Consider the following 18,114-nt stretch of genomic DNA (forward strand, 5'->3'; position numbering starts at 1 on the left):
ACTGTAACACAGAAAACTCTGTCTGAATAGAAACTTTTTTACTGTGACAGTCCTTGAACACTGAAACAAGTTGCCCAAATAAGTTGCAACATCTCCATCCTCGGAGACAGTCAAAGCCTGACTATACATGACCCTGGGCAACCTGGTCTAGCCAAAACCCTGACTGAGCAGGTGGTTGGATGAGACAATCCCAAGAGATGCCTTCCAACCTTGTCTATTCTAGGATCCTGCTGACGCATTATTAATAGTGATATAGCACACCACAACGGTAGCATTTCTGCTAGTACTTGAGGAAGTACTAGCTTATGACTCTGGTGAAACATTACCTTTTTCTAAGCACATGGACATAATTAAACAACCGCTTCAGCCTTGGGGTAAAAAGCATCCAGGCATTGTAGCAGACTGACGGAAAACTGCTGTCAGGTGTTTCCATGAAATATGAGTATGCTGAAGCAGTTCCAGAAAGTATAGGTGAGGGGCTCAATTGGGCTAAATTTGAAAAGACGAAGTGAGACTATCTGAGTAATTACAGGTTTTCAGCTGCCTTTGCTTCCTAGGCTCATATCCCTTCTCTTCTTATGCTAAGAATGGAAAGTCCACTGGAGTTAATTAATTGTACATTTTGGTCCAGAGGTCCTGGTGGATTAGCTTGCAGTACTCTGCAGCTGGGCTGCGTGTTTTGTGGACAGTGATGCCGATGCACTAAAACTCTGCAGGGTGCAAAAAATTACATGTTGGCGGACCACAGTAAATGAAGAATCCCATGGATGAAGCAGAGGCCACTTCAGTGGACTCAAAGAAGATGCCCTCCTCCTGACACAGGAAAATTTCTCATGGTCTTCAAACAGGATCAGTCCTTGGCTCTGCACTGCTCCTCTGTAAGTCTCTACAAGTGATGGGAGGACGAAGATATGATACTCCAGAGCACAGCTGGAGCCATAGTGATTTCAGCTGCTCAGCAGTATCCTGGGTGCAAAGTCCATTTTTGTCTGCACACAAGAACAGAGAAGCCTACCCAGAGGCACTAACAGGAGCTGTGAGGATACTGACGGGAGCCTGTAGGACCAGTTTCTGTGTGCAGCACTGATACAAACACTACTGCAATGTTGAGTGCTGCTCTGGCATTAACACAGGAAATGGGTATTGATAAACTGGAACAAGTTGAGAGAAAAAGTTCATTTGAGCAATAAGCATACATGGAGACACATGGAAAGAGGCAAGGGGAAATGTGCTTGTAAAGTAACTGCATTGGAACTGTTCAGTCTTTCTAGACAAAGGAGAGGTCACCCTGTCCATAACTACCAGACAAACAGGTGCAACAAGACTAAACAGCTCAGGTATAAGGAGCAAGACAAGCAGTAAACATGTAGACATTTGCCAATGAGGTAATTAACCACTGCAGTAAATGACCAGGCCTGTGGCAGATGCTCCTTCTAGGCAACATGTAAATTTTCTTGAAATGAAATCCTGATTTTATACAGAAGACAGTAATGGATGTAACCAAATATTAATGGAAGCCCTCTACAGAGTAATATGCAGGTGTTGTAGCAGGTAATAATCACAGTCCATTCAGTCCTCACAGTGATTTTTCAACATGCCACAGACTGAATGGCTTCAGATCTTGGGTTTCCACTGTTCCTTGCTATTCAGTTTTATTCTTTCCCATACTTAGATCCATTTGGTTCTGTAAGAACTGAGGACACTATGTGAAAGAAATGCTTTTTGGCTGTTCTGGCTGCTCTCTCACTTAAAAAGAATAAGTTGTCTGCAGGCTGGGGTCCTTCAGGGCAGTGAAGAACCAAGTACCCTTGGCCCCTGATAAGTGTTTGTATTTCACCATACTGACAACAGACCTCCATCTCCAGCAAGGAAGGTGAAGGTCTATCTCAGCCCTGGGAAAAAAGATGAGCTGTCAGATCCACCTTATTCTAGGGAAGGCACTGCAAAAAAAATGCATTTGTTCTGACACCATAAATCCATTTTTGCTGAGCAAGAGTGCCCATGATCTGGGTTTGCAGCAGCATTGGGAAAGCTGTATAGGGGTGCTCCTATACTGCCATTTTCCCCACAACTCCAAGGCATTTAGCATCCCCAAACATGTTTGTGTGAACAGCTGAGTATATTTTACCTGTCTGTGTACACATACGAACTGACAATACATGCTCAGCCTTGCTACTGGATGACCTAGTGGACAAAACTGCTGCAGTACTCTCACCTCTATCCACATACAGAATTTGGCAACTGTGATGACTGGCATCACATGCGATTTAGACAGCTCCCTAATAAGCTGCAGAATTAAGGCCACTCTAGACTTTAGATCCAATAACGCTGAGGGCTGTCTTCAGCCTCTATGATATTTAGGCAAAGACAATCACCTTTCATGGTAGAGAGGAAGAAGGTTGGGAGCTTTGGTGGCTTACCTCAAATCTTGCACCTTGTTCCTAAGGCCCACTGCTTGCTCCTCAGCATGGAAATGCCTGCCTATCTTGCCTTGAAGGTACTAGTTTATTGCACATGGCCATGAGACTCTTGGGAAGAGCTGTGTTTGCAGAGCCAAATGGCTGTAGTACAGAGGGTTTCCTCTGCCTGCTGCCTCTGAAAGGCAAACAAAGACTAGCAAGTTCTGGGAGGCAGCAATATTACTTTGCAGCTATCACTTACACATTGATGCGATCATATTTGCTGTTGCTCTCTGGTGGTCTGGGAACCATAGTGCTGCCAGTTTTGTTGGTGAAAAGATGACAAGGGGCTGTGCCAGTGCACAGAAGCATTGCCCAATAAATAGGTACCAGTAATTCTGGGAACCCAAGCTCAGGAAGTTCAGGACGCTGAATATCCGGATGATGCTGCCTGTCATGTTCAGCCATGCGCTCAGGATCACCTGCAACAAGCAGAAACAGCCAGGGTTTGTGTGCTGAAATCCGAAGGGCAGAACTTAATGCAACAGAGTAGCATGAGCAGGGTCTCAGATGTACTACAGGAGACACTGGATGTCAGTAATCACTGCATCGAAAGTTGTCTGCAGATCACACCCACCCCTTCAGGCCACTGCAAGATGCTCCTGATCCAACAGTGAGTGAGTTTACCAGTCTTCTTAGAGAGCAAGGTGCAAGGTGGCACTCCTGGCCCCAAATAAGAACTATACCACAGGAAGCTTATGCGAGACAGCAGATGGAATTGATGAGAAATCCAAAGTTCACTAATTACACTCTATTTGCAAGTTTGTGTCACTGTCATATTTTGCTATCACAATCCAAAGATCATGGAAATGAATCATCCAGCATATGGATGCTCGTCTATACCACTAGCATGCTAGTGTTTCAGTGTCACATTCCACAACACTCATCCTTCTAGGAATACTGTGTAGATATCCCAAGCTGCACAAACCAAGCTCTGAGCTGACAGGAGTCCATTGCTTGTACCCTGCCCTGCTGCTCCTTAAACTGTCCCTGCATACAAAATAGCTTTTCCATACCAAACCCCAAATTGAAGCAAGCTTTTCACAGAGTCAGCTCAGAGGATCTGTCTCTGCCAGATGGCTAAGACAACAACAACTGAAGCAGGAAAAGGCAAGTAAGGATGCAACATTGTTCTGACTTCTCTCACTGCTTCCCACCTCAAGAGGTGATGTGACAGCTATTACTCAATTAGGACAGAGCTTATAACATGCTCCTCCTCTGCAACACTTGGCAAGACTCCCATTCACAGTATGCATTTTAGTGCTTGGTGCACTGCTATTTCTAGGTGAAACACCCTCAGCAAAATAATACAGTTCAACTCACAGAACATCTGAGCCCCACGCTGTCGAGAACCCATGTTGCCACCAGACCAAATGGGATCGAGACGAGGAGGTACACAATTGAGAGCCAGTTGACCATCTCCAGGGAAATGTGGAAGTAGGCAGCTGTCTTATCAGCCACTGGAGCAAATGTCAGCCATTGCTGCAGAGCAGAGAGCAAAGACAGGTAGGCATGAACATCTCCACATCTCCAAATTCAGCATCCCCTCAGACTGCCTTAACTAAGTTGTGAAGGGGCTCACTATCTTAATCTCTGCTTGAAATTAAGATGTCTGGTAATAAAAATCCAAACCTCCGGTGTCTGCAGTTACTCATGCTAGGATTATTTTGCCACTGATTTCATCATTATCTTGGCCTAGAGCTCCCATTCATTTCACTGCCTCATCCCCAGTTCACTAGTCTTGCTGCTGGAAGCTGGCAGAAGCAGAGGTCAGTAACTTTTTCCTTCCCCAGTTTGAACATGTTGGCCTCGATACACTTACTTACCTGACATAAACCACAAGCAATCTTTCTACATAAGTATAAACAAAACAGAGGCTGCCATCTCCTCTCTGCAACTAAGAGTCTCCTAATCTCAGACTGGTATTTAAGGTTGCATTGGTACCCCTGGATGTGGCTTTTTAAGAACAACTTTGCTACATGTCAGCCAAGACAGACAGAAATCTGCGTTATTCAATATATTCAAAACATATAACAGGGAAACATAGATATACTTTAATAAGTACCTATATTTTCCTTCCAGTGCCACATATTAAAGTACTTATTTAAACCTTCTTTTAGGCGCTCATTTCATAAGGCTGCTGTCTGTTTCTGTCTTGCTAAAATCTGGTCCTGAAATCATGCTCACAAGAAAGAAATGAGGGTTCTGCCCCAAGGTGAGGGATATTTCTGTGGATCCTTTGAGAAGATTCCCTCTCTGGCGCTTTTCAGAAAGAGTATCCTAACCTGAGAATAGGTGTCAATAATGTAGATGTAAGCAACTGCACCATTAGAGATGATCTTGCAGCTGCTGAATACTCAAGATAATAAAAGTTTGCAGAAATGTGAACAAAAACTTCATATATAGCTTACTAGCCACTATCTCTTTCCAGGTACCCCTCTCTGCCATCACAAGCTTCCTCTTCACAGACTGCATCCTGCAGACAGCATGAGCTGCAGCGCTCATGTGTAACTGAAAGAGGGCTCCAGTAACCTCAGAGGAGGGTATGTTCCTACACTTCGCTATTTGTTATTTCCAGTGTTCCTGTTTACTTCACACATGTCAGAAACCATAAAAACTACCACATTAAATGAAAGCAGAAGGCAGGATGCACTTTCCTTCTTAGCATCATTGTGTGAGAATAGCCACATGCAAATCATTGTTTAGCTAAGCTTTTCTCCCAGTAAGCATGCAATGAATAAATGGCAGTTACAGAGAAGTTTTGAATGCATTATTAGTGTCCTAGCAAGGACTCCTAGCATCAGCCCTTTTCTCCTCTCTGAAAGGACCTGACATGCCAGATCTCCTGCATTCAACACAAAGCTCACATCACCATGCTGGGTTCAGACACATCCAGGTGGAATCAGTGGATCAGTAAAAGGTCTGGCAGGGGGTGAATCTGGTTTACTCAGCTTCTGCAATCAGGTGGATGAAGATGCTGGGTGCTGAAGGAAATTATACTCTTGTTAGACAACAAGGATGCTATTCTAGACCACTGAGAGACTTGCAGTAGACTTCTAATAAAATGACCTTTTTATAATAACAATTCCTTTAAATAATACAATATAGTGGAATGATGTTATCATCTTGTCTCAGGAAGAAATTTCACCCACCTTTGTATTTCCAGAATTGATTTCCATCAGGTTGGGGTGGGAATTGAAATGTTTAATGCTAATCTAATTATCTGAATGTTACCAGCATCACTAAGGCATTAGATTGATTATCGGATGCTAAATCGATGCTAAACAAAACCCAGCTGTGTATTTCCAGCAACAGCAATTATCAGTTCCTCACTGCCTTCCAGGTAGGGGTGGTGGTGATGAAACACTCTACCAGGAAACAGTGTAATTAAAGAGATGACACATTTTGTAAGCCAGCTTCAGGTAAATTTTCACCCCCCTGACCCACCACACAAGAAGCTCATGCATGCAAGACATAATTAGGAGAATGATGCCACAAGCCAGAGTATGGGATTTTGTGTTCAGTGGCTGTAAACATTAAGCACTCCAGCATACTTCCATTAGACCTGCTAAAACCAAGCATCTGGGTTGCCCTGTATTTCTACCCTGAGCAAGAGTTCCAGTTCTAGCATATATGCGTGAGAGCACAGAAGGTGGGAATTTGCAGCCTGAGTTTGTTCTTCAGAATAGGAAGTGGGTTTCTTCATGGGTCTGGAGAGAAGCAACATGTTTCTGCCTCCATTCTGGCAGGATTTGTTTACCATGTGTTGCTCTAACAGAAAAATTAAGAACTGGGCAATGGAGCTCGAGCTGTACCTCTGGTCTATGTGGCTGCCAAATGCCACTGCAACAAAGAGATGGCACTTTGAGATTTCACTAACACAGGGAAATTGCCATGTTAAGCAAGTCAGTATGCCACCTTTTGCTTTTGTTTTTTCCCAGCTATCATGACTTCACCCACAGTAGTTAGCAAGCTCTTCTGCTGGGAGCTAAAGCCCTTATCCTACATGTTGTTTCTGAAACTCTGCACTGCCAAGGCTGGTATTTATGCAGGGACTGCCATGATACACGCCCCCTCAGGCAGAAGGTGATGAGGATGATGCCATCCTTCCCTGGTGAGGTATAAGCCCTGTAACCTCTGAAGACACAAAATGGAGACTGAGAGAGGCTTCCCTCTCTTTCACTCCCCAGGGGCCATCGTCTTAACTCAGGTTTTGCACCCCAATGTCAGTAACAAAGCTCCCCACTGTAGCTCATGGTGAGAGATACAGGGAGGGGAGGAGAGGTAATGTGCAGGGTTATAGCACGTCAAAAAAGGTGGCTGCCCCTGGGATAGATAAAGGAAACAGACAGACACCTCTGTCCTTGCAGGGTTGTCTACCCACTTGTTCAGTCCCTGCACAAGTCTCACTCTGTGGAAATATACCATTGTGGTCTGATCAAGCTGCACTCAGCTCCACTGGCTGTGTAGCCACACAGATCTAGAGCCTTAGTGTATGGCGCAGAAGGCATCAACGGGACTGTTACACATTGCATTGCTATGTTCATGTTCACATGTGCTCCTCTGGATGCTCAATGGATGTCACAACAGCAGAACTGAGAGAGTACAGCCCCTTGTCAACATCTCTTTCTGACTTGACTAGGTCAGGCAACGTGGGAGGACTCAGAGATGCTGCTTGCCATCGTAGGGAGGAAATGCATGCAGCCAAAGCTCAACTAGAATTGAAGCTGGCCAGTACTGTGAAGGACAATAAAAAAGGATTTTAAAAATACATTAATGGCAAAAGGCAAGCTAGAAATAACATTGGCTCATTAACTGATGAACATGGTCACCTTATTAACAGGGACATAGACAAAGCTGAGATGTTTAATGTGTTCTTCACCTCGGTGTTCAACACCGATGAGGGACTTGGGGGCCCCCATAACCCAGGCTTAGAACACCATGGCTGCGAGAATAATAAACTCCCAATCAATCCAGAACTTGTATGGGATCTGCTACTCCAGCTAGATCCCTAAAAGTCAACGGGGCCTGATGGGATTTTTTAACACTCTTGGGAATCTGGAGAGGTCCTGGAAGACTGGAAGCTGGCAGATGTTGGCCCAGTCTACAAGAAAGGCAACAAGGATGAGCCCAGCAACTACAGGCCTGTTGGTCTCACTACTGCTCCTGGCAAAATCATGGAGAAGATTGTTCTGGGAGTTTTCGAAAAACATCCGAATGACAACACAGTCATTGGTCTCAGCCAGCACAGGTTCATGAGGGGAAAGTCTTGCCTGACCAACTTAATTCCATTCTACAACAAGGTTACCCACCTAGTCAACCAAGTCCTGTCGACATGATCTTTTTGGATTTCAGTAAAGCCTTTGATACTGTCTCTCACAGTATCCTCCTGGACAAGATGTCCAGCATACCACTGGATTAAGACACAATACAGTGGGTGAGCAATTGGCTGACAGGCCAGGCTCAAAGGGTTATAGTAAATGGGGTTAAGTCAGGCTGGTGAGCAGCGACTAGTGGGGTTCTGCAGGAATCCATCTTAGGGCCAGTACTTTCAATGTCTTTATGAATGACTTAGACAAAGGACTTAAGGGACTGGTTAGCAAGTTTGCTGATGACACAAAATTGGGAGCAGCTGTTGACACTCTCGAGGGCAGAGAGGCCCTGCAGAGGGATCTAGACAAACTGAAGAGCTGGGCAGTCACCAACCACATGAAGATCAACAAGAGCAAGCACTGGATTTTGCAGCTGGGACATCGCAAGCCTGGTTCTACATACAGACCGGGGGATGAGATGCTGGAAAGCAGCTCCACAGAGAGGGATCTGGGAATTCTGGTCAACGGTAAGTTCAATATGAGCCAATGGTGTGCCCTGGCAGGCAAGAAGGCCAACCACGTCCTGGGTGCATCAAGCACAGCATTGCCAGCCGGGTGAGAGAGGTGACTTTCCTGCTCTGCTCTGCAGTGGTGCGGCCTCACCTGGAGCACTGTGTGCAGTTCTGGGTACCACAGGATAAAAAGGATATAAAGCTATCGGAGAGTGTCCAGAAGAGGGCTACAAAGTTGGTGAAGGGTTTGGAGAGGAAACTGTATGAGGAGCGGCTAAAGTCACTTGGTTTGTTCAGCCTGGAGAAGGGCGAGGGTAGACCTCATTGTGGTCTACAGCTTCCTCACGAGGGCAGGAGGAAGGGTAGGCACCGAACTATTCTCTTTAGTGACCAATGACAGAACCCAAGTGAATGGCAGGAAGATGTTCCAGGGGAGGTTTAGGTTGGATATTAGGAAAAGGTTCTTCACCCAGAGGGTGGTGGAGCACTGGAACAGGCTCCCCAAGGAGGTGTCCCAGTCCCAAGCCTGACAGTGTTCAAGAAGAGACTGGACAATGCCCTCAGACAAAAGCTGTGAACTGTGGAGTTGTCATATGCAGGGACAGGAGTCGGACTCGATGACCCCTGTAGGTGCCTTTCAACTGAGGACATTGTATGATTCTATTATTCTATAAGCAATTTCCATTCACCCACTATGGCCTGTGTCCCTCCTGATCCTTGTCAGAGCTACAATAAACCAAAGCCTTTTAGCAAACTTTGACCAAATTCCCAGCTTGAAACCCCACAGTTCAGGAATGCCTTGTCTCTAAGGCTTCAAATGCACCCAGCTCAGAGACCCACATCCTGACTGCTCAACAGTCACCTTGTGCAGTCCCCACAGCAGAATACAGCTGGGCTGCTTGGAGTAGATGCTGCTGGAGGTCAGCAGGAGTCCACTCTTTGGGCCATGGCATAGTTAGGTCAAGTCATTTACACAGAAGCCCATGCAGAGCCACTCAAGCACAGGGATTCTTGCATTTGAACACCAAATGACCCCAATGGCTTTGTGATCCCAAACCCCTCATACATGGCAAAACTCACCTCCCAGCATTACCTCACAGATTTTGCATTATTTGTTCTCAAATGACAGATTCCACTGCAGTATAATCCAGTATCATTGGCCATGGTCACTTATGTTGTAGACCATAGTATTTGACCCTTCAGCATTTGGGATGGACTTTTCCCTCCCTTCAGATATGCATCTAGCAAGATGTTGAAATATCTGCTGTAATAACATACACCATTTCTTCTCCAAATGCAGGAACTGTAGTTCCCACACTCCTGAGCTAAAGCCTTAGAGGTATGTTCATCTCATTGTGATTTCTGAGTTTAGAGATAGCAAAAGCTCCAGCGCAGGAAGTTATACCTCAGTACGCCTTGTTCACTGTAAAAACTTGTGCTCTACACAGTCAGCATAGCAACTGATGAAGACACAGTCAGCATAGCAACTGATGAAGAGGACAGAAGGTCTCCTGAAGGCCCACAAGCCTCTTCTGGCTTGCACTGGAGTACAGCTGCAGGTCCTACTGCTTTCAGCAAGCAGCTGACTGATTGGGTAGCTATGTCCCATCATTAGAAGAAAAGGACAGAAATACTTTCCACACAAAGCCCTCAATTACAGGAAAGCCCCCTCCATTCCTCCTTTAATAATGGAGCATGTGGGACCACCAGTGAAAGCAAGTGCACTGAAAGGCAAACCATCTGACTAGTACTGATGTTGGAAGAGTACTGGCTCCACATTCAGCTCTCCCTCCTTTTGCTTCAACTTTCTCTAGCTGACATTTTTGTTTCTCTTCTCCACCACCTCCCAGAGACTGTCTGCTCCCTTCCCTATTAATTGCGCACCTGCTTGGGCATTCCTGTAACCACTAACAGGTTACAGCAGTTCTCATGTTGCCCCAATTTCTAAGCTTATTTGTTGCTCTGCCTGATACCTTGTAACCCCTTAAGGTATTCTCAGACATGGATCCAGCCCTCTTCCATATAGAATGAGCCCTAACCCTCTACTTTTCCTCCTGCTCTCATTCCCCTTCTATCTCCATTTACTCGGAGTTCAGCTCCTCCACCCTACTGTCTTTACTGTTTTCACTCCCACACAGACTCTCCAGGATCTATTTCACTTTCACCTGCAGGACTGTTTCGCTCCACCCATTCCAAGAGAGCCCAAATGTCAGAAGCGGTAGCAAAAATGTTGTTTTTCTTGAAAGGCAAGCTGTTAAACCAATGTCTACCCTCCTCACCAACAAATTGAGGTTTTAAAAGTGAAAAGTAAAATCATTTGCAGAATGGCAAGGGCATGCAATCAGGCAGGGTGGAAATCAGGCCACTTGCCATGTCAGTGGTGGTATCAGCTAGCAAAGGCTGCCAAATGGAGTGTTCTTCACTGTCTGGCTTACTGCATAGCTGTGCATAGTGTAGCAATACCCCTGTAATACCTCGTATGTACAGCTTAAAAAGGAGCCAAGGAGGAATACTTAGTTGAAACATAACCTTCTGCTTCACACAGGCAGCAGCTCTCCCAGTCCCAGCATGCACTCAAACACTGCTTTGAAGGTCATGTACAATGTGTTTCAAAGATGCACAGGCTGCCTCTGCCTCCCCTGAGCCCCAGCTAATGAAGCCTTTAAACAGACTCCTCATCTTCAACGTCAAAAGGGCCACACAGTCTGGAAGCAAACAGCCCTTGGCCTCAACTGAAAAGACTTATGCTGGCGCAGCAGCCTAGGAAGTAAGGACAGAGGTGTGATCTTCAGTAAGGTCAGATCCTTGCCTAGATGTCACTTCTAGCCTCTACAGCTCTCAGGAGGGCAAGCAGGACACAACAGCCAGGCAGCAGCAGCAGCTGTATCGAAGCAGCAGACAGGTGTGGACAAGGAGCCTGTGCACCCAGCCCTAGAACATCCCAGTCTCCACTTGTGCAGCTCTTCCTACTTTCCCAAGTACACTAAAGAGTGGTGGAAGTCTGCTCATGAGTCAGGAACCACCTGGCCAAGTATGAGCGAGCTCTAACCCTCTGCTCCCCTCTTCTCCAGCTTGCTTACATGGACAAGCACAGAATAGCACAGGAAACATTATCCACTTTCATTCTTCCGTGTATTTCTCTGTCCCCAGCACTAAGGCAAGAAGAAGTTCCTCCTGTGAAAGACAAAGTTCCCACCTGTTCACCTTCACAGGAAGAAGGCAATGAGGAAGGAGGTATTTGACTGAGTAGTTTTCTTCTATGGCAGCTGTCAGCATGCCATGAATACTCTTAAAACACTCAGACTTCAGATTAAGAAAACAACACACTCAAACACACAGCATTAGTTCGACAAAACAAATCTGGGTAGCTACTGCAGGCATAGTTATTTCACCCCTCACCAATAGTGCTACAAGAGAGAGCTGCTTGGGACTTCAGGGAGCAAGTAAATTGTACTCTGGCTATTTATGGCCTTAAGATAATGCAAGGGTTTCTTAGACTACATTGTCAGCTAGGAATTTCCAGAATAGCCATATTTAGGAAATGTGAGCCAACCCCTGGTAAGACAGCACCCACTTCATACAGCAGGGAGAGATAAAGGCTTTTAAGCCCAGGTCAGTGACAGAGATTCAAGTAAGGGGCTATTTATTGTTGGCATAAAAGCGTCCCTTATATCATACTTACCCCACTGTGTTCTGGTTAAAGAAGCGATTTCACATGATGATGTGGAGCAGGAGGAAGTAGGGAAGACTGCCCCTTTCATCACTAAATGGTCTGGCCTGGCTTTTTTTTTTTTTTTTTTTTTCCTCCTCATTCACAATCTTAAACCAGACTGAACTAAGAAATACTCCTTTCTCATCATGCCCTTGCTGCATGACCAAGTGTGGTTCCTGGAGTTAAGTTGCTTCTAACTTGTGATCCTGACACTGACAGTCTCTCCCTTTCAGGATTGTCTCTTGTCTTGCCACTTTTAGTGTCACTGAAGGCTGCTAATAGAAAACTGCATGAGTGCATAGATAGGAGTGGGGAATACAAGGCATCATCCTGGAAGCCTGGTCCAGCATATGAGGTAATCTGTTCTTTCCAAGTCAAACAATTCAAAAGTTACGTGTCCTCTCTATGTGCATTTTGCAGATAGCCTGACAGAGGAACACATAGAATGAAGTGTTGCACACAACATCTGCACAGGAATTGAGGACACAACTTACCAGGCAATTTTCACATCACAGAACTGGTAAATTAATCTTTCCATCTGGAACTTTTAAACAGCAACCAATAACTTTGATTTCATGGCCTCTCAAACACCCCCTCCATTTTAATGTGATTTTTATCAGGAGCATTTAGGAAAAAAATTAGCATCAGGAAATGTTTGGTTACAACTTTATATGTCAGCATACTTGCCATTCCAGACCTTTACTTTGGCTTAGAAACAATATGTCCACTCTTGGATATTTATTAAGCAACCAGTTTTGAAGTGATGAATTTCTACCTCAAGTTCATACTGTGAGAAAGTAATACTGTGGAAAGTCAGGAACTTGGCAAGAGACCAAGCAGACAGAAAACAGTACAAACCTTCAGGGCTAAAATGTATTCAGCAACATGACTCAGGACACAGTTATACTTGCAGATGCATTGAAAGGACATCCAGTTTCAGTGCTAATGTTTCAGCAAAGTGAAAATCTGACAAGACATACTGGAAAGGTTTTGTACAGCTTCCTTTACCTGTGCTGTTACTGTCCACTTATAGCAGGGTGGTTTTTTTTTCTTGCTACCTAATGTTCTTGTACTGTGCCAATGTGACTACACACAAGCAATGAGTCTTCACACTGCCTTTCTGCAGAACGCCTTGGGAAGGCACGCTCATTTTTTTTTCCATATACAGCCAAACTCTCATTATGTTTTTCCATTTGTTTACTCCAGCATGCCTGTAAAATGGAATACCTATTCTTCCTTACCGGCTTAAATGTTTGCAGGTTGCAGTGTCTGATCTTGGATGCCAGACAGTCCGCCTTCTCAGAATAGTAATGAATAATTTACATTAATAATTCTACGTCAGTCTGATAGTTATCAACAATGTCCTCAATGACTTGGTGAGCAAGGATTTGGGCTTTCATCTTGCATATTAGGACTTGGTAAGGATAAACATTATGTGTTTATCTCAATAATTACTGAACTTAGTTTTAATCTGTTCAATAGGTGGGTTGTGATCTGGTATCTCCTTTTTTCAGGTCTTTCAGAATAAAGTACCTGTAGGCAACAAGAAGTTCACATACCATTATGTTTAGAGCAGAATCACTCCAATACTGTTCTGTAGGTGCAAAAGACCCTAGAAGGAAACCCACCTGCTCCTTTTTCTTACCAGATATATCTGCTGTCATAGGCCAGCAATAAAGCAGAGATAACTCCTGCTCTTCTACCACAGGATTTCTTAGATTTGAAACATGTCACCCTAACAGACACTGAATACTTTCTATTCCTCCCCATGGCTTATCAAGTGGAGTTAGCAGCAATTTCAGCTCTGCTCCATCCCAGCCTGGCTTGACACTGTAGTACTTCCTTTTGTGCTCTTCTAGATCGCACACACTCTCCTGCCTTTCCTGCATCACCACCCATCTGTGCCCTGGATCCCACCAGTCAGAATGGGAGGTGTGCAGGCTGAAGTCATAACCAGGGAAACAAAGTTCAAAAGGAAGAGTTGCTGATTCAGTCCCTAAGGCAGGGCCAAGCTGAGGATTCTCTGCAGTGTGCCAAGTGAGTCCTAGTGCTTCAAGGATCATAGAATTATAGAATCATTTTGGTTGGATGAGACTCTCAAGATCATTGAGTCCAACCATAACATAACTCTAGCACTAAACTGTGTCCCTAAGAACCTTGTCTATACACCTTTTAAACACCTCCAGGGATGGTGATGCCACCACTTCCCTGGGCAGCCTGCTCCACTGCTTCACAACTCTCTCCGTGAAGATTTTTTTCCTAATATCCAGTCTGAACCTTCCCTGGTGCAACATGCGGCCATTTCCTCTTGTCCTGTCACTTATTTGGGAGAACAACACCCTCCCTGCTACAACCTCCTTTCAGGTAGTGGTAGACAGCAATAAGGGGGTGGATCTGAGACAGGGAACTGGGGTAGAGTTCTGAAGGTTGCCTGGCTACTTCTAGGATGAGAATGGAGGTATGTATCATTCTGGTGAGCCCTGTCACCTCATCCTCTCTCAGCAGCAGCAGTTAAAGTTGCTCTCTCAGGCACAAGCAGGCACGAGAGAGGGCAAGCGCCCTACCTGCAGTGCGCCGCACCTCGCCTCCTCCTGCGCTCACGGCTGCTGGGACACCCCGGGGCTGCTGGCGGCTGTCCTTTCCCCCACGGCTCGGGGCCGCCCTTGGCCCGCCTGAAGAGCGTCCTTGCTGCCCTGTCGCGGCCCGCGCCGCGGTCTCCAGGCTGTGGGGGCTCCGCGAGCCGCGCAGTGGGAGCGTCTCGCCGCGGCGGGGAAGGCTGGCGGCCGACGGGCCTCGGCCAGGCCGGTGCCGCCTCCGCGCCGCACTCACCATGGCGTTGGAGCAGTTCAGCAGGCACACGACAGCCAGCAGGAACCACCGCCGCCGGTAGGTCTTGAACTGGGCCAGTTGCCCCTGGCCACGCTCCCCCAACAAGCTCGCTACCTCGGCGCCGTCCATCTCGGCGCGACTCGGTTCGACACGGCCACCGCGCTCCGCGCCCCCCCACTCTCTCCGCGCCCCCTCTGCGCCCCGCCCCCCCGCGCTCCGCCCCTCCCCCCCCCCCCGCGCTCCACCGCCCCTCCGCGCTCCGCCCCCTCGAGACGCCGTCTGCCACCCGGCACGGGCAGCGTGCGGCAGCGGTGTGGGCGCGCACTGCAGAGCCGCCCCAAGACGTGAGACAGTCATTCCCCGCTGTTGCTGGGCCCGGCGCGGAGCTGGCTGCCCGTGCCCGGGACCCGTTGTGCTCTGTCAGGCTTGGCAAAGGGAGAAGTCTGGTGCTCCGAAACGGGACTGCTAAGGCGCTCGGAGCAGAAAGCTCTCGTTTCCCGTCTGTCGTTAAAACAACAGCAGTAAAAACATTGCTAACTCCCGCTTGCTAGCTCTACCTTGTCGTAAGAGTCACTGTTAACTCTTGCCAGAGCCAGAGCGGCTGCTCCAGTGGCTGAGGGTACCGGTGGCAGTAGGAGGAAGAAGCCCTGTGGGAGCAGACCTGTCCGAGGGTGATCACTCACTAGAGTAGAAAATGGATTAGAGGAGGATAAAGCAATGCTATCAAGACCCACATGGCTTTCGGCAGCCGTGGGATGTACAGTTTGGTGCTGGTTTTATATGACCGATTATGGTGCAGCGGTGTGGGCGCCCTGCAGAGCCGCCCCAAGAGAACAGTATTTCTTCCCTCAATGCAGAGACACCCACACTCTTATCTCCTCAAAAACACAGCAAGGGAAAAAGCCAAGGGTATAAAGCAAGTCCTCCTCAACTCCTAAACAAGATGTTTGACTTCAGGGTGGTTGGACATTGATAGTGCCTGGATGTCTTTCTCCCAAACCTGAGATTTGAGCACTACAGTAAAAATTACAGGATCATTCAGGTTGGAAGAGATCTCAGGAGGTCTCTAGTCCAACTTTCTGTTCAAAGCAGAGTCGTTGAAGTCAGATCAGTTTGCTTAGGGATCAGCCTGGTCCTGAAAACCTCCAACAGTGGAGACTGCACAACCTCTCTGGGCAAGCCATTCTACTGTTGGACCAGTCCTAGGATAAGTGCCACAGTACAGCCTTCAGATAGAGTACAATTCATTAACCACAACCCTCTGACCCAATCTAGCCAGTACTTTTCCCATCCAGTTGGCTACCCTATCCAGACTCTAATGCCCTAACTTAGATACAAGAACACTGTGGGAGGTGGTGTTGAACATGTTGCTAAACTAATGGTAGATGACATCCTCTCCCATCCATAGATTCTTTTACCAAAAAAAAGGCTATCAGGCAACTTCACCAGCTATGATTTACCGTCAGTGAAACCAGGCTGATTATTCCCCATTGCCTACTTCTCCTTTGCATGTCCAGAAATACCATGCAAGATAATTTGATTAATCTTTTTTCCATGGACTGAAGTGAGACTGGACAACATGCAGTTTTCTGAGCTGTTCTTTGAGTGCTTTTTGAATATAGGTGCAACATTTCTCCAGTTGGTAGGCGTATCCATGGCCTCTCAAAAATGATAGAAAGTGGCCTTGCTGTGGTATCTGTCATCTCTTCCAGCATCCTTGGACACAGCCCTTCTGGTTCCATGGACTTGCTTGTATAAGTCAAGTTTTCCTGAGCAATCTCTGACTCATCCACTAATGGTCACCCTTACCCCTCCCATGAATCCCAGGCCTTGAGGCCTGGGAGACCTTGCTGGTAAAGATTAGGGTAAAGAAGGCAATGAGTTCCTCAGGCTTGTCTATGTTCACTCTCAACCATCTTATTCAGTAACTGTCTCCCATTTCCCTTGTTCAGCATTTTACCACAAATTTAGCAGTTGAAGCACTTCTTACTACCCTTGACACGCAAGCTGAAACTCCAGTTGAGCTTTGGCTTTCCTGACACCATTCCTACATGCCCAGGCAATGTTTCTAAACTCCACCTTTGTAGCCCATCCCTGCTTCCACCTCCTATATGCTCTTCTTTTGCATTGGAGTTCTGCCATGATTTCCTGCTTACCCAAGCTGGGCTGCTGCTCTATCTCCTTTTTAGCTGAATACTGAATGGCCTGTTTTTGCACTTGGTTGAAGCTTCAGAGACTTTGTCACTAGTGGAGACAGTGCTAGCATGAAAGGCTGATTTTTCCCCTGCTATGCACTAAAAGAGGCAGCTAAAAAGATGTCCTGAGATGCAGAATGAAGAAGCTAGGTATCTTATGGGTGCATCTTTTGGTTGACTAGCATCTAGTAAGTTGCAAACTTTCATCATGGTTGGGGCATTAGTAATATCTCCCTTCTGTATGGATTATCTGCTTGCTGCTGACACCATAGGTTTCTGTGCTGGAGTGTCAATAGATTGTCTCTCTTCAGACACAGATTTTCATGAATCTGTAGGAACTTTACTGGTTTTGAGAGGCTGTCCCTCTGCCAAGTTCCATTAAACTTGCTAACATGACCAAAAAAAAAAAAATAAGGGGGTGAGAAGGAAGGGAATAGGCAGATGTACCAGTTTAGTTCACTCTTTACTACCTAAGGAGCCCAGGTTAAAATGGTACCTGAAAGTATAATTAAGGACCGTGCAGGCTCTTTAGGTAAAGAATATGGGGTGAAGGTGGAATTAGGGTTGCTCAAACAATTTTTATTCTGACATTTCCTACCGTTTTAATTAGCAAGCCTTGATTAATTTTAATTCCACATAAATATACTGAAAAGTGCTGTTGTTACATAAATGGATCCACCATCCACTGCTGTTCTGTCTTAGCCTGGTATTAGAAGCATAAGAAGACTTTCCCAGGGAACACTGGATTTTGGTTAATGTGTACCTTTTAATGTTAATTGAAGTGTGTATTTGTATGGTTTGTGGCAGAGAGGGCTTGAAGACTCATTTTGCATACATGGAGACGAGCATCCTGTTTGTTTCCACAGTGCTCACTGGAAGGTGAATTGGAAGAAACCGGTAAAATCTTAATTTGCAAGACTGTCACAATGCAAGTCTAGGGCCCTTAATGAAGCAGATCATACATTTAAAAAAAAAAAAATGGGTAGCAATAATTAAGAACACAGAGCAAAACAGTGCAAAGGAACTCCCAGACTGCAAAAGACTATTGCATTACTAGCAGGTACAAAGAGGAAACAGGAATGCAGAATTCACTGC

At 46.1% G+C, this 18,114-nt stretch overlaps 1 protein-coding gene across 8 annotated transcripts in view; it reads right to left on the reverse strand.

Annotated features, from left to right (window-relative positions):
* The window catches only part of SLC49A3 (solute carrier family 49 member 3), a 31,903-nt gene extending 16,881 nt beyond the window's left edge, over positions 1–15,022 (reverse strand). For 4 of the 8 annotated variants that reach the window (XM_065045522.1, XM_065045517.1, XM_065045519.1 and 1 more), the window contains exons 1-3: positions 14,825–15,018; positions 3,783–3,941; positions 2,662–2,881 (exon numbers count right to left, since the gene is read on the reverse strand). In XM_065045522.1, the coding sequence (XP_064901594.1) occupies positions 2,662–2,881; positions 3,783–3,941; positions 14,825–14,953 (508 nt within the window). In that variant the 5' untranslated portion in view covers positions 14,954–15,018. Of the gene's footprint in view, positions 1–2,661; positions 2,882–3,782; positions 3,942–14,559; positions 14,695–14,824 lie in introns of those variants that run through there. The other 4 variants (XM_065045520.1, XM_065045516.1, XM_021296363.2 and 1 more) reach the window with 4 other exon arrangements.
* Between the last annotated feature and the right edge of the window lie 3,092 nt (positions 15,023–18,114).

Source organism: Columba livia, chromosome Z (genome assembly GCF_036013475.1).
Source record: "Columba livia isolate bColLiv1 breed racing homer chromosome Z, bColLiv1.pat.W.v2, whole genome shotgun sequence".
Taxonomy (NCBI): Eukaryota; Metazoa; Chordata; class Aves; order Columbiformes; family Columbidae; genus Columba; species Columba livia.